The following is a 24,217-nucleotide window of genomic DNA, read 5'->3' as shown; positions in this document are numbered from 1 at the left end:
ATAAATAGTACTGGATAAAAACTGCCGTGTGTGTGTGTGTGTGTGTGTGTGTGTGTGTGTGTGTGTGTGTGTGTGTGCGCGCGCGCATGCACACATAACAGGTGTTCCTGCCCACAAGTGCTTTTGAAGGCCGGAGGAGGACCTTGGCCTCCTGCTCTAGCACTGACCACCTCTTTCCTTTGAGAAAAGATTTCTCATTTTACCTGGAGTCGGGTTTACAGCCTCAAACCCCAGTGATCCTCCATCCACTCCAGAGCTGGAGGTTACAGGCATGGGTGTGACTATGCCTGGCTTTTTACATGGGTTCTGGGGATTTGAACTCAGGTCCTACTGCTTGGACAGCACGGACTCTTACGAAGTGAGTCACTTCTATCCTTTAAACCATCAGTGTTTTACCCTCTGAGATGACTTCTCCTCAGGGACCCCCACAAGCCTCACTGCCTGTGTGGGGGGGTGGGGTGGACAACAGCAAGGATGATCCACAAAAAGTGAAGAATGAAACTTGAGACAGTGCCATCTTTGTGAGCACCGGGTCGGAGCCTTCCAGACACTGACCTCATGGTCCACTTTTCTTCTACACTTAAACTTGTGACCTAGTGACCTTTACAATAAGAACTAATTCTATTGGCTGAGAAAGAGAGCTCAAGGCTAGGACCTAGAGGAAGGGTATAAGCATAAGGACAGAGTCTATTGGTGGAGGAGGCAAAGTACATGGGCCCTCTTTCATAGGGATGTGTTCCGTTCACTGCAGGACTAGAACCTGAATGATGCTCAGGATATTAGGGGGATTCAGATGGAGGCTGGCTCTTAATAGAATAGCAACTGTTTTTTCTAGGCTTGAGCCTGCTCTTGGTCAGCTGGCTAGAGGACTCAGTATATGCTTAATTGGTTTAATAAAGCGTGGCGAGCTGTAATTTTTTCATGGGGATTGTTTCACCTGCCATCCAACTACGAACACTTTCCATATCTCCCTCTGTGAGATGATACACAGGTCCTTGGCTGAAGTTTTGAGTGAACCCATGCTCTTCAATTGTGCCGGGACTTACTACCCACACTACTATTGCCTCTGCACACAGACATTACTGGTTGAAGTCCCTGAGTTTGTTTCTGAACTACTAGGGGAGTCCACTCATCCATGAACATTTACAGCAACAGACAGTTCTTTCTACTGTGATGCTTTACAGTAAGAAGTGGAAAAGTCCCTGTGACAAACACACATTAGAATGACGGCCCCATCCTGAGGGTAGGGCTTGTTGGCTTAGCATACTCACCGTGCTCCCATGGAACATTTAGGATCACAATCAATCTGTGGCTTTACCCGGAAACCCAAGACTTTTACCCACTTTGTGCTCAGACTCCCTGGAGGAAAGACAGCAGGACAGTCATCAGTAATAGCAGCTCAGTCTGGCATTGGTAGCTTGAAAAGGTAACTACTCTGGCTGTCTTCTCTCTCTTTGTCCCTTGTGAAGAAGCCACGACGCAGCTCTTGGAAGTTAGAGCTGGGCTCTTCTCCCTGTGCATAATGCTGAATGAATCCAAGAAATCTGGCTGCCAGCGTCTCTAGTAATTCTAGAAAGTCACTCTCTTCAGCTGTGACCTCTCCAGCTTTGTCCCTGGCTGGGGTAGTGCCGTGAGCTGTTTAAAGCGTCTTTCTAAACTTTCACCATTAACAGGTAAGTGTTCGCACAATAAAGGAATGATGTGATGATTGGCATTCGTTAAAAAATATCATATGTTAAATTTTATTTAGCATGAAATGACCATAGATTTAAAAATGAAAAAATAACTTATTGGTAACAGTTTTAGCTTTATTATATAGATAATTATTCATTGATTCAATTATTGGACTGGTGGCATCTGTTTTTATGGAATTTCCATATCTAGACCTCCCTCCCTATCTAATAATGCTTTTTGAATGTGTAAATAAAGTGGGAGCAAAGACTAAAAGACTTGTTTTCTCCTAGAAACAGATTAATATAAATTCTTAACAATGAGAAACAGAAGAATATTATTGTGCAATGATTAACTTTTGTTTCTTTTTAATTTTTTATTTTAATCTTGATAAATTTTTTTAAAATACATTTGTGTGTGTGCATATCACAGTGTACTTTTGGAGGTCAGAGGACAATTGGCAGGGGTCAATTCTCTTCTACTATGTGAAGCCAGGGGCTTGAACTTGGCTAGTCATGCTTGGCACCAGATGTTTTTAACCACTAAGCTATCTTTCTGGTCCACATGATCAATTTTTAAAAGCTTACTTATTCTTCATTTGTAAAATATACCCCTGGATGTTCTATACCCATGGCTGTCTAAAGTGGCTACGTCTTGAGTGAGGAAATTCTCTAGAGCTACGTTAGGCATTAACTGTTGCTCTTCTACAACCAACAGTCCACTCTTCCAGTGATGCCATTCTCCTCCTTCTGCTTTCTCAGTTTTATGAATTAAGCTTGTTTGTATCATAAATGGTCCTCAAACTTGCTAAGGTGAGTAGGATAGTATTGAACTCACAGCTGAACTTGGACCTCAGCCTCCTGAGTGCTGGAATTGTAGGCATGTTTTCATCACTCCTGACCGTGTTTTGTTCCTGTAGATCAAAGCTCTCATCCTGATTATTTTAGATATTTTTATTTCATGGGCATTTAGGTTGTCTTAGGCATAAGAGACGTTTATCCCTGTAGCTTTCTCCAGAAATTTGATGGTTGGCTTTGTTCAGCACCGCCCTGTGCCACACATCCCGTGATCTGTCACAGGAAAATGTAGCATCGTTCATTTCTTCCTGGAATGAGTTATGCTTTTACATTTGCCTCATCTTTAGATTTCCCTAGCCCAGAGCTGGCAGATGTTTTATTCCTTGTTAACAGCTGGGTTACATAAGCAGTACTGAATGTCTGCCATGCAGCAGGCACCGTATTGAATAGGCTTCATCCTCACAAAGCTGCCAGAACGTGGGTAAGCCAGAAAGCATGTTGCTGAGCACCACTCCTGCCCACACTCCGTGGGCAGGGCTCAAAGGAAGACTCAGAGGATGCTCAGGGAGGGCATCCCATTGTAGACTGGCCTTGCTATGAGTCTAGGAAAGTGATTAATATGCCAGGAATAAGGATGTGGTAGGCAAAACAAAATGTCTTGATTTCTTCTGCTGCTACACCACAGAAACCCCTAATAGCAGATGGGTGGGGATTTCTCACATAGCAAACAATTGATTCTGTAGCACCAGATGCCAGAGAAATGTCCTCTCATTTGATTCAGTTCTGATACGATAAGCCCAGAGATAACATCAGACCCCCCAGGTTGGAGGCACAAACTCCAAGATTCTCTCCCAGGAAATGCAGCTGCTAGCTCCAAGCCTTGGGTGGTTTTATTTGTGCTTTTGGATCAACTGACTATAAATCGTTATTGTTATTATTCCTCCTTGAATTTGGCTAATTTGTTTGAACAACTCACTGAACTCAGGAGCAGGCTTATCACATTATTACAAAAAAAATTATTAGAAAACATACAGATAAAGAGAAGCATAGTAGAAGGTGTGGGGTAGAGGCATGGAGCTCCCACGCCTCTCCCGAAGTCTCTGCTTCACCCAATTTTCATCTCTCTGAGAGCTCTGGGAGCCAGGGCCTTTGGGCTTTTCCCCGTTGCATAGGCTTGATTGCTAGTGGACTGGGTGGAAAACCCAGCAAGTCTGTGTGTGGAGACTTTCTTCCTCTAGGAAATGGAGTGGGCTCACTCTGCAATGACGAGCGTTTTAGGACTTGATCCTACGGGAGAGGGTTAGGTAGTCAGAGGGCTGGGGTATGCCTAGTAGCCAGCTAGAGAGGCAGGAGAAGCTGGCACAGTGACATAGGCCTAGAATTCTGGCACTGAGGGTGGCTGGGACAGGAAGATTGCTGCTGTGGGTTCAAGGTCAGCCTTGGCCACACAAAGCTCTTGGGTAACCTTGGTTACAATGTGAAACCTTGTCTCAGCGAAGAAAGCAAGGAAGGGAGAAAGGAAGAAGAGATAAAGGAAGAAAAGGGGGGGGGGAATTAAACTGGGCGGTGGTGGCGCACGCCTTTAATCCCAGCACTCAGGAGGCAGAGGCAGGCGGATCTCTGTGAGTTCGAGGCCAGCCTGGTCTACAGAGCAAGATCCGGGACAGGCACCAAAACTACACGGAGAAACCATGTCTTGAAAAACCAAAAAAAAAAAAAAAAGAGGAGGGGATTAGAATTTCTGTTAGAGCTTCTATGACTTATCTCAGGAAAGAGATAGTTTAGTTTCTATGGTCTGCCTTGAGGAAGGAATTATAAGCCAAGGACTAAGTAAAAACCCAAAGTATATATCACAATCTTACAAGGTGAAAGGGCCCTGTAGGTACATACACAGTTTGGAGACATGAAATAAAATAGTGTTTCTGGGAAACTGGGGGTTATTTCATTTGGTCCAGTGCTCAGTAACTGAGGCAAAGACAAGAAGCTGGCCTCAGATCTGTACAGATTTGTGGTACCTTCTGTCTGCCTCAGTCCTGTTCTCAATGGTAGTTTGCTTTGGGTATTGCAGAGTGGTGTGCATTGTGGACAAAAGAAAAACCTGTTGCCAGTATATATCTACAATAGGGACTGGGGTTGATGTAATAATTATGAAAAGATCTGTGTTGTGACAGACAGTCAATGGAATGGGATGGGGGATGGAATGGGGGATGGGATAGGTAGGATAGAGGATGGGATGGGATAGGGGATGGGATGGGGGATGGGATAGGATGGAGGATGGGATGGGATGGGGGATGGGATGGGATGGGGGATGGAAAGGGATGGAGGATAGGATGGGATGGGGGATGGAATGGGATAGAGGATGGGATGGAATGGGATGTGATGGAAATAAAACTATCCTTCATGCTCACATGCCTAGAATCCATCACTGGAGTAGTGCTGTTAGAGAGACCCTCACTTGACTGATGACATTTTGAGCTCTCTCCAGCCTCTGGGTGTGAATTCTGGAACAATGTGGACCTTGGCACTGTGGGTGTTCCCTCTACTCTGCAAATGCAGCCTGGCAGGTAGGTCAGCCTTTCATAAATCATGTAGTTCATATGTTTTTGGATAAGAATTTTAACTTCAGAACAAAGGAATTCTGAACGTGCACAGACGAACAACGTAGAATCTGTGGCGTGTGTGTATGTGTGTGTGTGTGTGTGTGTGTGTGTGTGTGTGTGTGTGTCCGTGTCCACTTGTGCACAAGCTTGCAGAAGTGTGCTGACAATAGAAAGTACATATTCTTACAGTAAATTTGGAGTGATGATCTGTCAAATTCTTTTTTTTTTTTTTTAAATTTATTTATTATGTATACAGTGTTTTGTCTGCATGTTGCCTGCAGGCCAGAAGAGGGCACCAGATCTCATTACAGATGGTTGTGAGCCACCATGTGGTTGCTGGGAATTGAACTCAGAACCTCTGGAGGAGCAGCCAGTGCTCTTAACCTCTGAGCCATCTCTCCAGCCCCGATCTGTCACATTCTTAAAGGAAGAGATATCCTTAAGGTCAAGAGCATTTAGACATGTCCAACATGTGGTCCACAGGCTACACACATTCCAGGTTAGCTATGAGTGAGATCGAACACATTTCTAGATCACAACATCATGCCACAGTGTCAGAGGGTTGGACAACCGAAGGATAGCTGTAAGTACAGTCCGGCATAACATTGTAAGCCTACTTTATGAGATAGCTTTTGCAATGTTTTTGTGACTCAGTTGCATGGTTCTCAAGAGTGAAGTTTGTAGATGACAGTTTCTTGTGCCAACGTCAAAAGGTTGGTCACACCTAAACCATGGCAACCTAAGAGCAATTCATTTTATCACAACTTATGTTTAAAAGAATGAAGATTGGGGGAAAAAGTCACGCTGGGCTGGATAGTAAAAGGGAGGGGAAGTACCATTTACCAGCAAGTGTAGGTTTCTTGCATGTCAATTGGTCAAGGCATGCCCCATGACCTTTCCTAATCTTTTTTTTTTTTTTAGACAGGGTTTCTCTGTGTAGCTTTGCGCCTTTCCTGGAACTCACTCTGTAGACCAGGCTGGCCTCAAACTCAGAGATCCGCCTGCCTCTGCCTGCCTCCCGAGTGCTGGGATTAAAGGCGTGCGCCACCACCGCCCGGCCCTTTCCTAATCTTAAAGGGTCAAGGAGGTACAGTCCTCCTGTGTGTTCAGGAAAAAGAAATAATGATCCTAGAGGACATTTACTCTGCCCTAGATTTCTTCCCTAATATCCGTGTCAACTGTCTTGGTTTTTCTTGTACGGCAAGCAGCAAGCTCCGAACAAAGGCAGTGCCATGCAGTCAGCCCTGGCTGAGTGGCACATCAGATTCAGAGCTGTTCTCTTTTCTCCTGACATCTGGTGACACCTTTATTCTGGAAACTAAACATGTGATTCCTTCTGTTTGTGGGTTTCAATATATGTTAACCAAAGCTGCTTCCTTGTCTTTGAAAACTGGCTTTAATGAGATAAAGTTCACGCATCTTACAATGACATTGAAAAACATTGAATCCAGAGGTTTTCTCAGAGTGTGGCTCAGCAGTTAAGAATGGTTGCTGCAGCAGGGCAGTAGTAGCACACGCCTTTAATCCCAGCACTCAGGAGGCAGAGGCAGGCGGATCTCTGTGAGTTCAGGACAGCCAGGGCTGCACAGAGAAACCCTGTTTCAAAAAAGAAAAAATAAAGAAAAGAAAAAGGAGGAGAGAAGAATGCTTGCTGCTCTTGCAAAAGATCCCAGTCCAGATCCAAGGAGCAACCCCAGCTCCAGGGATCCCATGTCCTGCTCAAGTACTGGCACTTACATGTACGTGGTCCCACACAGATACACATAAGTGCAAATCTTTAGAAAAACCTGTCGTCAATTTTAGAACATTTTCATCACCTCCCAAAAGAAACTGTAACCATATAAGTTATGTGGGCCCTTTGTGGAATGTGTTAATTGTACACCTTCTAATCTCCATGTAACGCGCACTGTTACTGGGTTCCAGGCCAGTTCATTTTAGTCTTGTTATGCATCCAAGCTTGCAGGTCACCATCTTTGTCATACTTTTTAGTATCTGAGCCTCAAAGATGGAAACTCTGACTGAACTGCTGAGTGGTGAGTGGTACAGATCTAGAGCTTGTGGGAAGGATTTAGACAAAGCACAATATGGAGGAATCCATCTCTCCCTCATTTTTTTTAGATTTATTTATTTATTATGTATCACAACATTCTGCCTCCATATATGCCTGCAGGCCAGAAGAGGGCACCAGATCTCATTACAGATGGTTGTGAGCCACCATGTGGTTGCTGGGAATTGAACTCAGGACCTCTGGAAGAGCAGTCTGAGCCATCTCTCCAGCCCCCTCTCCCTCATTCTTACCTGTTACTCTCCAGGGGCTCCTTTGTGCCTGTGGACAGTGCACATGTTATTGAACAAAAATATAAATGTGTGTGTAAACATTTGTACATAGAGCCCTTTAAAATCATAAATGCTAAAATCTGAACAAAATGGTGAATGTCACTCATCATGGAGTCCCTTACTGTTGCCTTCCTAGGAAGAGGCAATACCTCTGGCAGAGTTAAAATACAAATCGAGTTGTTCAGGTATTGCAGAGGGGTGGGAACACCTTATTTTCTGTGGTTAAGCTAAATCAAACAAAAACATCCCCTGTCCACTGAAAGAAAAGTCAGGCAGAATGCAGAAATAGAGGAGGGGTTAGAAATCCCTTAAATCAGGCTGGAGAGATGGCTCAGATGTTAAGAGCACTGGCTGTTCTTCCAGAGGTCCTGAGTTCAATTCCCAGCACCCACATGTTGGCTCACAACCATCTATAATGAGATCTGGCGCCCTCTTCTGGCCTGCAGGCATACACGCAGGCAGAACACTGTATACATAATAAATAAATAAATAAAGGACAGGAAGGAAGAAGAAGAAGAAGAAAGAAATCCTTTAAATCTATTAACCTTACCTCACTTTCTTCTGGTTTCCAGCATCTTTTGGTTAACTCAGTCTTTCTGGGGTAAAAACTACCACTTCCAAAATTCTTACCATTCCCTTGCCTTCCCTTCTGATGGTGTGTGGGCATTAGAGCAGACTTCGTGTAACAGCAGTGTTGGTGGGGATGGGTCCTTTGGCTCTGCTGTTCTTCTCTGGCCCATCTGGTCTGGCCCAGTCTCTCCTCTGCTATTCATTGTGGGGCAGCTGACTCTACCTGAGTACTGGGGCACCCATCATGTGTGTATCTACCCTTAAAGTTCATGGCCACATTGTTTGGTCTGGAAGTCCCTCTGTATATAGAAAACTCTTGATCCCAACCCCAGGCCTACTTTAGTATTACAGAGCTATCCTCAGCCTGCCCCAAACCTGAAGCTCGAGAAGGATTCTGGATCCCTGAATGCTATACTCACCTATAGGCAGCTCACCTAGAGTTGCTCTAGGCCTCCCCTCTGCCACTCAGGACACAGATGCCTTGCTGGATTTGGTGCCGAGTGCTGAAATCTAGCTTCTAGACTTCCCCGCCTTTTCATGCTGAGCCCTGTAAAACAGGGTACCTGTAGCTGAAGTTTTCTCCAGTCCTGCCTGGCCCACGGTCAGGACAAATCTCTCTCACCTGCCAGTCCTGCAGCTGCTCAGACCCAACCAAGTAAACACAGAGACTTATATTGCTTACAGACTGTATGGCCGTGGCAGCCTTCTTGCTATCTAGTCCTTCTATCTTAAATTAACCCATTTCTATTCATCTATAAGTTGCCACGTAGCTCGTGGCTTACCGATACCTCCCATCTCACTTCTCATGGCAGCGGCTCTCTGCCTCAGCCTTCCACCTCCCAGAATTCTTCTCCTCCTTGTCCCGCCTACCCTATCCTTCCTTCCTGGCTACTGGCCAATCAGAGTTTTATTTATTAACCAATCAGAGCAACACATTTAACATACAGACCATCCCACAGCAGATACCAGCCCAAGATGGCTGATGGGGCTCATTTGCATATTTATCTTGCTGTGCCTTCCTTTCAATCCAATCTCCTCTTTAGTTGTTCCTTGCTGGAGGGATAAGTTTCTACTACCAACAATGCCTCTTCCCTCCTTTCTCTCCTATGATGAGCGTTTGTGTGTGTGTGTGTGTGTGTGTGTGTGTGTGTGTGTGTGTGTGCGCGCGCGCGCGCGCGATCGCTCATGAAGGTGCTTGTGCCCATACCAAGGCCAGAAGAGGATACTGGGTGTCCTGATCTTTTATTTTCTACCTCATTCCCTTCTCTCTCTCTCTCTCTCTCTCTCTCTCGCTCTCTCGCTCTCTCGCTCTCTCGCTCTCTCGCTCTCTCGCTCTCTCGCTCTCTCGCTCTCTCGCTCTCTCGCTCTCTCGCTCTCTCTCGCTCTCTTTGGTTTTTTGAGGCAGGGTTTCTCTGTGTAGCTTTGGAGCCTGCCCTGGAACTTTCTCTGTAGACCAGGCTGGCCTCGAACTCACAGAGTTCCACCTGCCTCTGCCTCCTGAGTACTGGGATTAAAGGCCTGCACCACCACCGCGCTCGGCTCCCTTCAGGTCTCATATGGTGAGACCCTGAAGCTGGGCTGGCCGGCAGCAAGGCCCAGCAATCTTCCCATCTCCTTCCTCCAGTGTTGGTTCAAGGCTCCTAAGTGGCCTTGCCCAGCTTCTTCTGTGGCTGCTGGGGAACCGAACCACGTTCTCATGCTTCTGCAGAAAGCACTCTTACCCACTGAGCCATCTCCCCAGCCTTCCCTAGTCCTTGGCAGAGAAGGACTTCCTTCCTAGGAAGCATTAAAGCTTTGGTTTAATGTGATTGTAACTTAAGTTGATTTCCTCTCTCAAATATACCTTCTCTTTAAAGGTTATTATCTTGTCAAACGTTCAGAGGATGTTGTTGGAGCTTATCCGCTGAACATTGCCCTTAGGATAAAGTTGCCTTCAGCTCTTGCATTTATATACGTGTAAGAAATCCATGGTCACCTGGTATAGTTGATGAATCACCTTCTCAAAATAGTATGTGTAGATGCAAAAGAACAAAAAAAAAACCAAAATCAACACGATATAAAATTACAATGGAATCCACATATGTTAGAAGTCAAATTTTCAAAAAAGCAAATTTACGACACTTATTCTAAGTATATTAGTAAGCTCTAATTAATTTATATCCAACAATAACCAGGTCCAGTCGCTACCTTAACTTAGAAATTGTAACATTGGTATTTTTTTTTTTTTTTTTTTTTTTGGTTTTTCAAGACAGGGTTTCTCTGTGTAGTTTTTGCGCCTTTCCTGGAACTCACTTTGTAGACCAGGCTGGCCTTGAACTCACAGAGATCCACCTGCCTCTGCCTCCCGAGTGCTGGGATTAAAGGCATGCGCCACCATCACCCGGCGTAACATTGGTATTTTATATTTCATGTCATCTACAACTGAAATAAAATGTTAAAATTCATGATTTTTAAAATAATGAGCCAATGGCAATGATTCTGTTTCCACAGTTTGTTGACTACATTCATGATGAAAGTAATTTTAAATTTCACTTAGGTTAGTGAAAAATTAAGATGTAATGCCATCAGTCTAGAGATGGTGGGACCAGGGAGAATGGAGCCGATAAAGGAGGCAGACTAAAGTCTCATTAACAGCCAACTTTATTCAGAGTATCGGACAGTTTATACTCTGAGGATTAAGAGGAGTCACCTGAGTAAAGTGTCAGTCACAAGGATATGCCACACATGACAAAAACACGTTTTCCACTGAGGCATATAGACAAATAACAACAGCCAGTTGTAATGAATAATCTGAAGTAAACTCACTCCTATCTGCTACACCTGGGAGAAGCATGAAAACACGTTCCAAGAACAATTCCATGTTTTGAAGAAACTGAGGTCACAAGACTCTGGTCTTGTTTTCTTGGAATTTTCTCACAAGCACTCAGAATTCTCACACAGCTCCATTCTTGGGTTATGTTCTGACAGTATAATGTATTACCATTACTGTTTATGAGTATGTAAATTCTACTACTTAGGGAACCCTTAGGGCTCTAGGCCACTGTTTTGAATGAAACATCATGTGTTTTTCCTGTTCAGTAGGGAACTACCAGGAACATCAGCTCTAAGACATGTTCTCTTTAGGGAAAAATGGCTGATGCATAGATCAGCATTTTTTATTTTTCTTAAGTCCATATCATAATCACTTACTCAGAGGAGTTCATTTAATGCCTCGTTTAGTAGTTCACATGCATCTAATGCTTACTTACAACAGATTTTGCTTCTAAGCGTTTATTTTTATTAAGAATGTAAAAGGTATATTTTTAAAAGTAGAAATCTAATTCTTCAAAGGGAATATCTGATGTGACAGGCTTTTCCTGAGTCTGATTAGGAGACTCTACCTAACAAATGCCATTTGGAAGGCACTGATTAAACTATCAAGTGCTAGCAATGGTTCTTGAGCACTAAAGTTGTGTTTCTGTGACTTTCCCTAGCTCTGCCAGCTAAGCCCGAGAACATTTCCTGCATCTTATACTTCAACAAAAATATGACTTGCACCTGGAGTCCAGAGGAGGAGACCAGAGACACCAACTATACTGTGAGGCTGACTTAGTGAGTGTGGGAAGTGCGTGTGCTCTCAGCAGGGGGCAGAGACTCTGTGTGTGTGTGTGTGTGTGTGTGTGTGTGTGTGTGTGTGTGCGCGCGCGCGCGTGTGCGTGCTCTCTCAGCAGGGGGCAGAGGCTCTTGATTCACCCAGGAGTCAAGTCACTTAAAAGGAAGGCATTTCTCAGTGACAGCTTGTGCATGCCAGCTGCATCTACACACTGACTGGGTGGCATCTTAGTTCCTTGCAGGTATGCTGACAGGGTTGAGGCTGCAGAGGGAGGTGATCACCACATGGGGCTCTGCCTTTAGACATTCAGAGTGACTGAGAGTGGTCTCCAGTTAGGAGCGTAGTGGGAAAGTTTTCATTTACCATATTCGGTCAGACTCTTTTCTAGAAAGACCTAGGCAACTGTTTTTCTTCATGGATCCAGATATAGGGTAACTGTGGTCTGGAAAAGAACTAAGAGGGTTTCCCTCAGTCTGCCACTGATTTTTAAGGTACTGTTGTCAGTTCAGAGGCTCAGTCCATGATCATCATGGCAGGGCGCATGGCAGGCATAGCACTGGAACAGTAGCTGAGAGCTTTACATCTTGATCCACATGTACAGCAAGGAGAGAGGAGGTGGCAGAGAGGGGAGGGGGGAAGAAAGAAGGAGGACAGAGATGGAGAGGATGGAGAGAAAGAGAGAAGAGAGAGCAGGAGAGCAAACACGCACATGCACACACACACACACACACACACACACACACACACACACACAGCCTGGTGTGGGCTTTTGAAGCCTCAAGCCCACCCCCAGTGACACATCTCTTAGTCTTTTCCAAATGGTTCATCAAATGGGGACTAAGCATGCAAGTATCTGAACCTATGGGGGACATTTTCATCCAGATCACCACATCCACCTACCCTTCATCACCTGTTTATCATCTCTCTATCAATATTTTATCTGTCATCTATCTGTATGTATAGCAATCTATCTTAATGAGTTTTTAAAAATAGATACAAATGATAAAAAATTCAGCATGAAACATACAGATGTTTTTAATTCTACCATAAAGAGACAGTAATTTAAACATTTTTATGAAGAGCTTTCCAAGCGTCGCTGACAAATCACATAAATGTATGTCTTTTTAAAACTGATCATTCTGTACATGTTACATACCCTATTAGAATATGGGGTATCTTTCCACATGAGTATATTAATTTTAACTCTTATTTATATTTACAATAATTTATTTAGCAAACCCTCTGATGGTTTCTCTATGCAGCCCTGGCTGTCCTGGAACTCATTCTGTAGACCAGGCTGGCCTTGAACTCACAGAGATCTGCCTGCCTCTGCCTCCTGAGTGCCAGAGTTAAAGGCGTGGGTCACCACTGCCTGACTTGAAAGGATAAATTCTTAAGACTCTAACTTTAATATTCTGATTCTAGTCTGGACTTCCAACACTCTGTTCCTTGTTTCTGATGGTAGGAATGCCCTGTCAGAGAGTCTGCTGGGTCTCCAGGTCTGTGTGGCTCACAGTATCTCAGGCAGGCAGACAGAAGCGGGTACTCTTAGCATAGAGGCGCACCAAATCCTGGACCGCACAAATCTCCTGAGAAAACCAGAACAAAACTAACAAGTACTGTTAGTACTTGTAAGCGTGATTTTGTTTTCAAACTTCTCCACTGACCTCATGCTGAATTCCTTTTTCTTCCAAAGCTCCTTTGGGAAAAGCAACTACACGGCTTATGCTACGAGGGCTTTGTGCTCCTTTTCCCCTCCGTGTGTGTTACCCCCAGATAACTGCAGCGTGGAAGTAGAAGCTCAGAATGGAGATGGGAAATCGAAATCCGACATCACGTACTGGGACTTGGACCACATAGGTGAGCGGCTGAGGATACCGGCGTAGTGACAGGGAATAATTCCTCTCCCACTTCCTTCTCAAAATAGAGGGATCTTTGAGCTCAAATGCAGACTCAGAGTCTGTGGGAATGATGGGTATATGCTGTGGGCCACAAAAGGTACACAGTATTAAGGAAGGGGGAGGAGAGGAAGGGGGAGGAGAGGAAGGGAGAAGATAAGGAACTAATTAAACAAGAAAAAGGAATGATAAACGAGTTATCTTGCTGACTGTTGATCTCTTTCAAAGCATGGGACATGAATGGCTCTCTGAGAAATAAACAGGCCCAGGGCTGGAGAGATGGCTCAGTGGTTAAGGGCACTGGCTGCTCTTCCAAAGGTCCAGCACCCACATGGTGGCTCTCAACCACCTGTAATGAGATCTGGTGTCCTCTTCTGGCCTGCAGGCATACATGCAGACAGAACACTGTATACATAATAAATAAATAAATTTAAAAAAAAAAAAAGAAAGAAGCAGGCCCCTCCCCCAACATGTCATCATTGCTTGTGAAGAAAAGAGGAACTCTCATTTTCAAAAAGTGTCGCCAATTGTTCTTTCAAACGTCTTTGAAAAGTCATTTTGTTTACCATATAACTTAAAGTAGCTGCTTTATTTAAATATAATTAATATGCTACACATTCAAAGCACTAAAGTGTGCATTTCAGTGGATTTAATATATGTACAAAGATTTTTAAATATCACCGCTAATTCAGTAATATGACTAAGTTCAATGTAATCAAGAAACTTCATACTTATCAGTAGCAAGTTCCCAATCATTTCTTTGCCTTTTCCTCCAACCTCTAGCAACTTCAAACCTGTTTTTTTATTCCTATAGATTTACCAGTTAGGAACATATCATATAAATAGAATCATGTAATATGTGGCCTTTTAAAATCTGGCTTCTATAATGTTTTCAAGGTCTGTCATTTATTAGGACTCTGTTCTATTTTAATGATTGAATTATATCCCATGAAATGGATATATCATATTATGTTTATCCATTTGTCAGTTAATGTACAGTTAGGTTGTTTCTACTTTTTGGTTAGTATAAATAGTGCATTTGTGAATATTTGTATAAACCTTTGCTTGAAAATATGTTAAATTATCTTAGCTACTTACCTACTGCAATTGCTCTATCGTGGGTAACTCACTTTAACTTCTTGAAGATTTGCCCAACTTTGTCGACGTGGCTGTACCATGCACCCTTCTTGTTGGCTGTTGATGGAGGTTGCAGCTTCCCCAAGTCCTCTCTGATATGCTCTGTGCCCCTTTTCACAGTTGTCCTGGTTGGTGAGTGTGAATTGGAACCTCGCTGTGGTCCTGATTCACATTGTGGCATCTGCAGTGACTGTTTCATTGAAAAATTTTGTCTGTTTTTATTGTCTTTTCAAAGTATTTTATTAGCTGTACTAATCACAGTCAACAATGGCTTTCATCATGACTTTTCCATACACAATTAAAATATAGTTTGATTATATTCTTCCCATTACCCTTTCTTCTCCCATCCCCACTGATCCCTTCCCAGCTCTATTGTTTTAAAGTTTCTTTCTATTTGGAATAGGTGATTTACAAATATTTTCTCCCTTTGTTTAGATGACCCTTTAAATTTTTTGATGGTGTCTTTTTAGACAACAAAATAAGTTTGATGAAATCAACGTCTCTGTTTGTCGTTTATTGCCTGCGCTTCAGGTATTACATCTAAGAAAGAAATTTAAGAAAGAAATCATTACCAACCCTAATTGATTGCTGTACTTTCTTTTAAGGTTTTAAATTGCTACACTTTGTTCCATTTGGACCATTCCAAGTAACTGTTTTGTTTGATTTTAGTGTTTGGGGGCAGGTTGGCCTCACACTATATAGCCAAGACTAAATTTGAACCCCCAATCCTCACATCTTCTACCTCTCAAGAGCTGGGATTATAAGCATGTACTACCATGCCTGGCCCATTGAACTCACTTTGTAAAAGGTGCCTGTCTATTTCATTTTAATTATGCACGTGGGTGTGAGTGTATGCACATGGGTCCAGGTGGAGGCCAGAGGGGTTGAACCTCCTGAGCTGGAGCTGAAGGTGATTATGAGCTGCCTGACATGGGTGCTGGGAATTGAACTTGGGTCCTCTGCAGCAGTACTACGCACTCTGAGCCATATCTCTAGCCTCCTGAGGTAGTTTTTAAACACGGCGTTAACTGTGTTAGTCAGCCTTATGTTACTATAACACACCTCCAGACAATTTATAAAGAGAAAGGACTTATTTTAGGGGTTCAGTCTATGCTAGCCAGCCCCATTGCTTCGAAGCTATTTACTTCATGGCTGGAGAACATAAGAGACGAGAGAGGACGTGGTCAGGGCTCTATTGTCATCTTCGAAGGTAAATGCCTGATGCCCTCCAGACCTCCTACTAGGTTCCACCCCCTAAAAGTGCCACAGCCTTCCAGTAGCCACAGGTGAAAAGCAAACTTCTAATACAGGGATCTAAGGAGAAGCTGAGTGGCATTCTTTTTGGAAACTAAACATTTTTTGTTTTTTACTTTAGGATCATTAAAGAAAATTGTATTTATTTATTTAAGCCAGGGTCTTGGTCTGTATCAGTCAGATACAGAAGTTGTTTGAAGTTGTTTTAATCTTCTTACTTCAGTCTCTCACATTTTGGAGCTATAAATATGAGCCACCAGGCTTGACTAAAATCATATTTTCAAGAAAAGAAATTTGGGGTTAGGATGTTGGCAGTGGGCAAGAAAATTGAGGGGCATTTTCTGGTGGCCATTCTCCTTCATAGGGGGCCATGGACAGAGGCCTGCTAGATGCTTACATCATCGCTTCACAAACAATTTAGTTATAGTTTATTCTGAAGGCCACATTTTGCTTATGATTGCATCATCATCATTGAATGTGTTCTTAGTGCATCATCATCATTGAATGTGTTCTTAGGTTTTGCCACTGTTATGCCGGGCATTGAGTAAAGAACTAATTTGCAAAGAACTCATAGGAGCAATCCTCTTTTGACTGAGCATGCACTTTCCTTTGGTAGAGGGGTTTGGGAGAGAGACATTCTCTTTCCACTGCCTGGCTAATGGATTGGGTATAATGAACCACAGACTGTGGACTGTCGTTGTCTCCCCAGGTTTACTGTGCTCTTAACTCCGGGTGCACGTTGTTAGTCTCTTCTGTCTGTCTGTAAATATGAGGATTGTTTTTTTTTTTTTTTTCAGTGAAAACTGAACCCCCTATAATTTCAAGTGTGAATCCAATTTCGAATCAAATGTTCCAGATATGGTGGCGACCCCGTGAAAACCTTCGTGTTTATCATCTAAAGTGCATACTTCGGTTCAGGACTGTCAACAGTACCCACTGGGTAAGTTACCACTATGATGTTTCTACGAGAGACCCAAGGAAGGACCTCACTGACAACTTTTGTTCATCTGGAATTGTGTTTTTCACTTTTTACATGGAGGACAGAAAAAATATGAATAGTGACTATTCTACTTCCCCGTTTTCCATTTGCAGCCTCCTGAGTACTGCACTTACAGCCATTTTATATTTCTTTATGTTTGGCCTTGTTCCTTTAATATTATACTGTTAAGATACATCATGTTGTATAATGCTGCAGTTTATACATTTCCGTTGCATGAATCACTCTAACTAGCAGTTACCCGACTTTTAATGAAATTGCACCAACCTTTTCATGGTTCATCGGCCATTTAGATTCCTTCTTCAGAGTGCTGATTTAAGCCTTTGCACATTTTTGTACTGTATTGTTTTCTGTTTGAGGTTTTTGATTGACTTGTGGGCATTCTCCGTGTATTCTCTTTAACATCTTTTATTTATATGTAGATTCCACTATCTTGGTTCTAGGGATGATAATGGACAGAACTTAATACTGTCAGATTTTTATCATTCTTTTGCTTTATGTTTAATGTTCTTTGTATCTTAAGAGATCTTTTTTTACCTCAGAGCTAAGACGACATGCTCCCATGTCCTTCAGTATGGGTGGAAATGACATCACTTTTCTGTTTTGGTGATCTCCCCACACTACTAAAATGGTCAATAACCTATAGTAAGGCAATTAGCTCTCAAAGACCATTTTCCTCATAAGGCTTGCAAATAAAATGCATTTCACTGTCTCATAATTTATTGCGTCTTAACCAAAATTCAAGTGCTTTTTATGACCATTGGATTTCTTCATGTTGGTCTCATCCATTATTTCAGCCTATTTGGAATCTTTATTCTGCTCTCTCAAACTTATCATTAACATTTTGCTTTCTGATGCTCAAGGCCTTCAGATTTGATACCTTCATAACTTTATCGTCAATAAAAGTGGTGACTGATTCAGAGCCCCATGGCAAAGCAGCAGACCCTCAGGGACAGTGACTCTTCTCTCATTGGTTGTCATTCGTTTTCCAGGCCTCTAGGACTATGTCTAGTCACCATGACATTCAGCCTGTTTTTAATTTATCCAGGCAGCTGTCACAGGACCTTTTCCCTTGTATAAGCTCATACACACTATGTCTATTGTATCCTAGGGTCTGGAATTCTCTCAGAAAAGCAAGTGGGTTAAATGTTATCTGCTCTGTGTTCAAGGAGATGATGTTGGCTACTCCTTCTAGCTCCTCTCTAAGCCAGTCAGTCCTAGGACCCTTCCCTAGAGCCTGTACACATGGGACTGGCAGTGTGTGGTTTGGGGACCGCATAAGCCAGGCAGTTCACATCATAGCAAGTTTATATGTCTCTGTAAAAGAGCAGGTGTTTCCTTCTATGGAGGCTGGAGTCAATACAGCTTCTGGGATAGGATTCATTGGAAAAAAAAAACTGGGACTTCCATCCATCTGGAAAATTATTAAGCTGTGGCTAACCCAAAGGAGCAAACACAGACTACTTCCAACCCTTGCCTCCCGTCACTTTCCTCCACCCTTTTGACAAACCACTATACTTTTGTGGTTATCTTTGCCTCCTTCTTTCCGGATCCTGAGGTAAGATGGCTTTCTTCCTGCTCTTCTGGAGGATGTGAAGCAAAGTTGGATGTACAGTCAATGCCTTCTCTCTCTTCTCAAACTTTGAAACACAAGCAAGTCTCTAGCTCCTGACCAGCTAAGCTCAACCCGATCGTTCCAACCTCGTATCAATGGGCCCTCCTAATGATCTCAGTCCTGCTCCCACTGGATCTCATACATTAATGATGGGTTCCAAGTTTCACTCCCCCAAACATTAGCCTGTGGCCACTGAGTCTCCCTGGTTGTTCGGAAGAGTCTCTCAGGGGACCTGGGCTTTGGCAGCAAAACTACCATGGCCTCTGGATTCCACTTCCTTGCTCCATCCACATCTTACTGGCCCTGGTGCTAAAGAGTGTCCCTTTGGACCTGGGATACTCACTTGTTCCCTTTGCCCAATTTCCTGGAGGCCTGGCCCAGGACCCATAATTCCATATTTGCTTCCATAGCTGTCACATCCATGTAAGAAATGTCAGCACTGCCCTCTCCTGCAGGCTACCACGGGAATATGCTATGCACACACTAACAGAAAGGGCAGCCTGCACATGCGATGTGTCAATTCAATGTAGGTTTTCTAAATCAACAGCTAACCAGGTTTGTTGCTGAAGCTGTGACTGGATTAGAAACAAAAAGCTAAGTTTTCCGTCTCTCCTAGGGGACTAGATCCAGAGACTTTTAGAGCTTCAATAGAGCAGCAGCCTCATTTTACTCACGGGAAGTTGACCTCGAGAGAAGGGAATGGACTTGTCTTCCCAAGAGAGTGAGAATTTATACATCTAGGCTGCCAAGATTTTTAGCAGCTTGGATGGTCACCCAAAGAGCGATGGTTAGAAGTAGAAGACTTGGCTAAAGAGAACGAGTCCAGAAGTGAAGAAATCTGTCTTTCACTGACCGCAGACATTAAGGTCGTCCAAGGTCCCTTAACTATAATATCTGGGCTAATCCTGATGCCACAGAAGTCATCACTCCCCTCCCCATGTTCTGTGAGGCTGAACACTTCTGGGTATCAGAGTCACCTGGGGAGTTTAAGCCAAAGACTGGGTGGCCCCGGGTCAGGGGGTTCTGCGTTGTACCCCCAAAGGCGGTGGACCCCGACTCGACTCTCTGTCCCACAAACTTCCAAAAAGGAAATGGAGAGCGTGGCAGTGATGTGGGGTGTGATCCACACTTACATAGGTATAAACTGTCTCAGCAAGAAAGCACCGAGGCTGAGGCAGAGAAGCAGTAGAATAGTACATGCCATCTCCCGTTCTGCTTGGAATCCATTCTGTCTTTCAGATGGAAGTCAGTTTCGAGGATCATGACTTGGTCTACAAGAATCATAACTTGGTCTACAACCTCACGGGGCTTCAGGCTTTCACGGAATATGTCATAGCTCTCCGATTCAGGATCAACGAGTCAAGATTTTGGAGCCACTGGAGCAAAGAAGAAACCGGAGTGACCATGGAGGAAGGCAAGCCGCGCTCTACTGTTCCTTGTCTGCTTAGTCTGGCGTAGGGCTTCCTGGGTCTGGTTTTGGTGGGTTTTGACACATGCCATGCATGGGACTCATCTTGAGAAAACCAGGTTCTAGAGTATCTGGCAGGTCCCCTCTCCATAAGCACTAATGGTGTCCGCTGCGCCCCTGGGAATGAGCCGTGCTCCTCAGATGGCTTAGTTACTGTAGCAGCTTTTCATTCCCAGAGACCTAGGATCTTATCTCTCATACTCTTTAGGAGATTTTTTTTAAAGATTTATTTATTTTATGTATATGAATGCTCTATCTGCATTTACACCTTTACACCAGAAGAGGGCATTAGATCCCACTATAGATGGTTGTGAGCCACCATGTGGTTGCTGGGAATTGAACTCAAGACCGCTGGAAGAGCAGCCAGCGCTCTTAACCGCTGAGCCATCTCTCCAGTCTCTCTTATGAGATTCTTACACTCAAGAAAGTGGTATCATATCCTCTGAAGACATCCTATGATAAGTTGAAGCTATACATCTTAAACCTTAAAAATGGCTACTAAGTGTATGAATGTAGTGATAATATGAGAAAATAGGTCACATTTTGAATGACAGCAAGGTAAAGACAGAGTCCATTCACACACTGGCCTCTGGAATCAACTTCTGTACCCATGGCCCAGGATGTTTTTCTTCCTGTTCCTCCTTGAGTTTCCCTGAGACCAACTTGGAACTATCAAACATTTGCCATAGTTAGCCTTTTGGTTAGATTCTGGAACCCGTCTGAATTTGCATTCCCTTTTGGAGGTGTTCAGGGTTGGCCTGTAACTTTGTTTTCATGGATATAGCTTCATGCATCACTTGGGGAATTGCACCCTTCTCATCTGAGATTCAGTTCTGACATGCTCTGGTAATGTGGGGGAGAGACCACAGAAAATCCAAAATCACATGCTTAAGTGTTAGGACCGGGCCTAACGCATAATGATGGCTATATTAAAGGAATAATTTTTTTATTAAAATTGTACATAGTTGGCGTACATTCTACACACATCATCTCTGAATGCTCAAGCAATACAAATGACTATAGGTATAAAACAGCACATAAAATGCACAGTAAGAAATGGTCACATGGTGCTGGAATAGTCAGTGCTGTGTCTGAGCTGAGCTCTCCCTGTAAAAACATCAGAATGAACCTCATGTTACGGTGTCCTTGCCAAACTGTCCTCTTCTTCAGCTACACCTTTCACCAGGCAATTTGGTGATCAAGTAATACCCAGAGTGTGGTTGTGGCTTGTCCAAATCTCCTTGCTGTGGCTCTCAGTTTTCTTTCATGGTGCTATCATGGCTCATTCTCAAGCCTAGCCTGTTTTTCAGGCCAGTGTGTCCTGATGTCACTGTCCCCAACTTTTCTTGTGGTCAGCATTATAATTTATTGCTTATGAGTTCAGCTGGCTGCCGCCATTTGCTGACTAAACCAGACCAACACTTACATATCACCCTGGAGAACGTCGGCTCTGAGTGGAGCATTTCCTCTGCTTTTGTTTTTCTTCGTTCTTTTTCAAGATCTGAGAGGGATGGATGGATGATTGTATGACCTAAACCCCAAAGATTCCTAAGTTCTTGTTTTCCAATTCATAAGCCATCCATTCCCTATTTCATAACAGACTGCTAGCTGTCTAATTCACACCACCTCAAACCTTACAATTATTTGAAAAGTTCTAGGCCAAATTGAAATGATGCTTTTCTTTCTTTTAACCTATTGATTATTAGCACTATCTCCCTATTGATTTGAAAAGCTCTATTTAAATATCTATTCATATGGTGCATATCTACTTGGATTTAAATCCTGGCTGTATTACTCAAAAGCTCGTATAATTGGGCAATTCCTTCATTTCTCTATGAGGATGGTAATGCTGAATCCTCACAGTGATGGGGCTGTAAGAATTCCACGAGTCCATCCAGGTATGCCACTTACTGCAGTGGTACTTGCTGGAAGTTACCTGCTGCCACTGTTGGCCTGGTTGCAGATGGAAGGGCTACTGCATTAACGTGCCCAGGTGTCTAAGGTCAGAGGACATAAGATGGCGCATTTCCACCCAGCTTTAGGGGACCAGATGTACCCCAACAAAGCCTATTTTACTTTCCCCTCTTTACATTATTATTAAGTTACCAGACCAAGAGCAGTTTTATTTTGAAAGGTGGTTGGTTCCAGTCCTTCAGCCACAAAATGAAGACCTTGTTGGGCATTGCGAGGCTGACTCCCTCCTCTCTGCCTCATTTGTCCCCTCAAGCATCCCCTTGCCAAGGGCAGGGTGCACAGTGGCCCAGTGAATATCTACAAGCTCTTCTGTCACTTACGAGCTTCCTCTTGTCCTTTTCAGTGCCACATGTCCTGGACCTCTGGAGAGTCCTGGGACCGACAGATGCGAACGGAATGAGGAAAGTGCTATTGCTGTGGAAGGTGACCTCCCTTTACTTACCCCCCTGGTTAAAAACCTTTGGGGGTGGCCCACACCTTTAACCCCAGCACTTGGGAGGCAGAGGCAGGTGAATCTCTGTGAGTTTGAGACCAGCCTGATCTACAAAGCGAGTTCTAGGACAGCCAGGGCTACAAAGAGAAACCCTGTCTCAAAAAACTGGAAAAAAACAAAAACAAAAACAAAAAACCTTTGGTCCCTTCCCCTTAAAACACTGTGATTCTTGATGTTTGACCTCCTAACATCCCCTTCCTATAGGTCCTTGTGCTGCCTCCCAGCTCACAGCTGTGCAGGTCAGAAACTCCCCCTTGGTCACCCCATAGATGGCCCCCACGCACATCACAGTCACGGGCTACTTTCTTTATCAGAATCATTAATATTTGGGGCAGTTACCAATTGCACCTACAGGATGCCCTGTGGCCTTCCTGAGGAAGCCATCCCGGCTGCCATCCCCTAGTATTCAGCGTAAGATTTTGCAGCCTCATCCTTACACCCAAGAAGAGCACTGACTGGGGTCAGCTCACTGGGACGTCAGGTCGTCTGATCTTGCCAACACATTTGGTACGAGTGTTCCTTTAAGTACTAGAATAGTGTGGTGTGCAAAGGCAGAAGAGTGATCACATGATCTTTCCTAGGGTGCAAACCTGGGCCTGAGGAAAAAAGGAGATTATGGTAGGTCATACAGGGAAGAGGGGGAGGGGGAACTAATAAGAAAGAGGAGGGAGAAGAATAGAAAAGGAGAGTATAGAGGTCAATAGGAAAGGATGGGGCAATTAGGAAAAAAGCTACAGGAAACAGAAAAGAAAAATGGGAAGTTGAAGAAAAGGTGAAGAGGAAAAAGCTGTTAGAACTCCAGTGTATCTCCAGGGCTATCAGGAAGAAATCTACTTGCTCAAGTTTGGCAACTTAAATCATTTTAAATGGAGACATCACCCTGGCTTGCTGAGTGACATCCAAAACCACTTATTGCAGGGCTGGCACTGCCTTTGTCCATCTCGTTGGCAAAGCCTCAGGTGGCAGAGGCATGGGCATAGGAAATCACAGCCAGGGATATTGGGAACTCTTTGATATTAATCTCAGGTGTGGTGAAATGTGGAAAGAGATGACTGTGTTCACATGTTTTGGGGGAGAAAAGTGAACAGTGATGGGTGCCCTTGCAAGGTCTTAGCTCTCCTGTGGTCGGTAGGAGTCAGGAGGCCAGCCTGGGAAGTAAGACCAGACTCTCCTGCCTGCCTCCTCCTTCCTCTTGCTAGAGGACTGGTTTTTCTCTATGCCTTAGTAGGAGGAGGGATTTTTCTAAGAATTCAACTCATTTAGCGAAGTTTGTCCTAAAAGACTCGAAAGTCTGATAGTGATGAAGGTTGTAAGATTTTAGGACCATCTTGAAGATCACTGACTTGTTCACATTTAAGTAGTAAATATGATAGGCTCAGTGGTAGGGTGTTTGGCTAGCTGGTAAGGCAGTGGACGCGATTCCCAGCACTGAAAAGGAACAGACAAATAAAACCACATTTATAAAATATGAGCTCCATATCAGCAAAGGCTACAGGGAAAAGATAAGGCCTTGTCCTGAGAGACAGGGGACCCTCATCATTTAGAGAGTCTCTAGCTGGTCTTTTATTGCTGTGGTCAATGAAAGGGAAATTCCTGGACTGGATGACACTGGGCCCAAGTGAATTAAAACTATCTGAACACACATCCACTCATTCTGCTCCATGATGCTTGTAATCAGTAATAAACACCGAAAACTTGGAATCCCCATAATTCCCAGAAAATATTCCGTATGCCTGCTCCTAGGCAAAACATCTGGTCAGTGGGCTAAAGTTCAAGACTAGAAATAAGCATTTGAGTCAGAGTTCCTGGGCTTG

The 24,217-nt window shown here is 43.7% G+C and overlaps 1 protein-coding gene across 2 annotated transcripts in view; it reads left to right on the top strand.

Annotated features, from left to right (window-relative positions):
* The first annotated feature begins 4,968 nt into the window (after positions 1-4,968).
* Il31ra (interleukin 31 receptor A) overlaps positions 4,969-24,217 on the top strand; it is a 41,840-nt gene continuing 22,591 nt past the window's right edge. Inside the window, exons 1-6 of one of the 2 annotated variants that reach the window (XM_052742817.1) lie at positions 4,969-5,032; positions 11,449-11,566; positions 13,264-13,427; positions 16,654-16,796; positions 19,708-19,882; positions 22,254-22,333. In XM_052742817.1, coding sequence (XP_052598777.1) covers positions 4,978-5,032; positions 11,449-11,566; positions 13,264-13,427; positions 16,654-16,796; positions 19,708-19,882; positions 22,254-22,333 — 735 coding nt within the window. In that variant the 5' untranslated portion in view covers positions 4,969-4,977. Of the gene's footprint in view, positions 5,033-11,448; positions 11,567-13,263; positions 13,428-16,653; positions 16,815-19,707; positions 19,883-22,253; positions 22,334-24,217 lie in introns of both variants that reach the window. The other variant, XM_052742816.1, reaches the window with a different exon arrangement.

This window comes from Peromyscus californicus, unplaced genomic scaffold (genome assembly GCF_007827085.1).
Source record: "Peromyscus californicus insignis strain IS unplaced genomic scaffold, ASM782708v3 Scaffold_18__1_contigs__length_77618521, whole genome shotgun sequence".
Taxonomy (NCBI): domain Eukaryota; kingdom Metazoa; phylum Chordata; class Mammalia; order Rodentia; family Cricetidae; genus Peromyscus; species Peromyscus californicus.
This window is presented reverse-complemented; position numbering and strand designations above follow the sequence as displayed.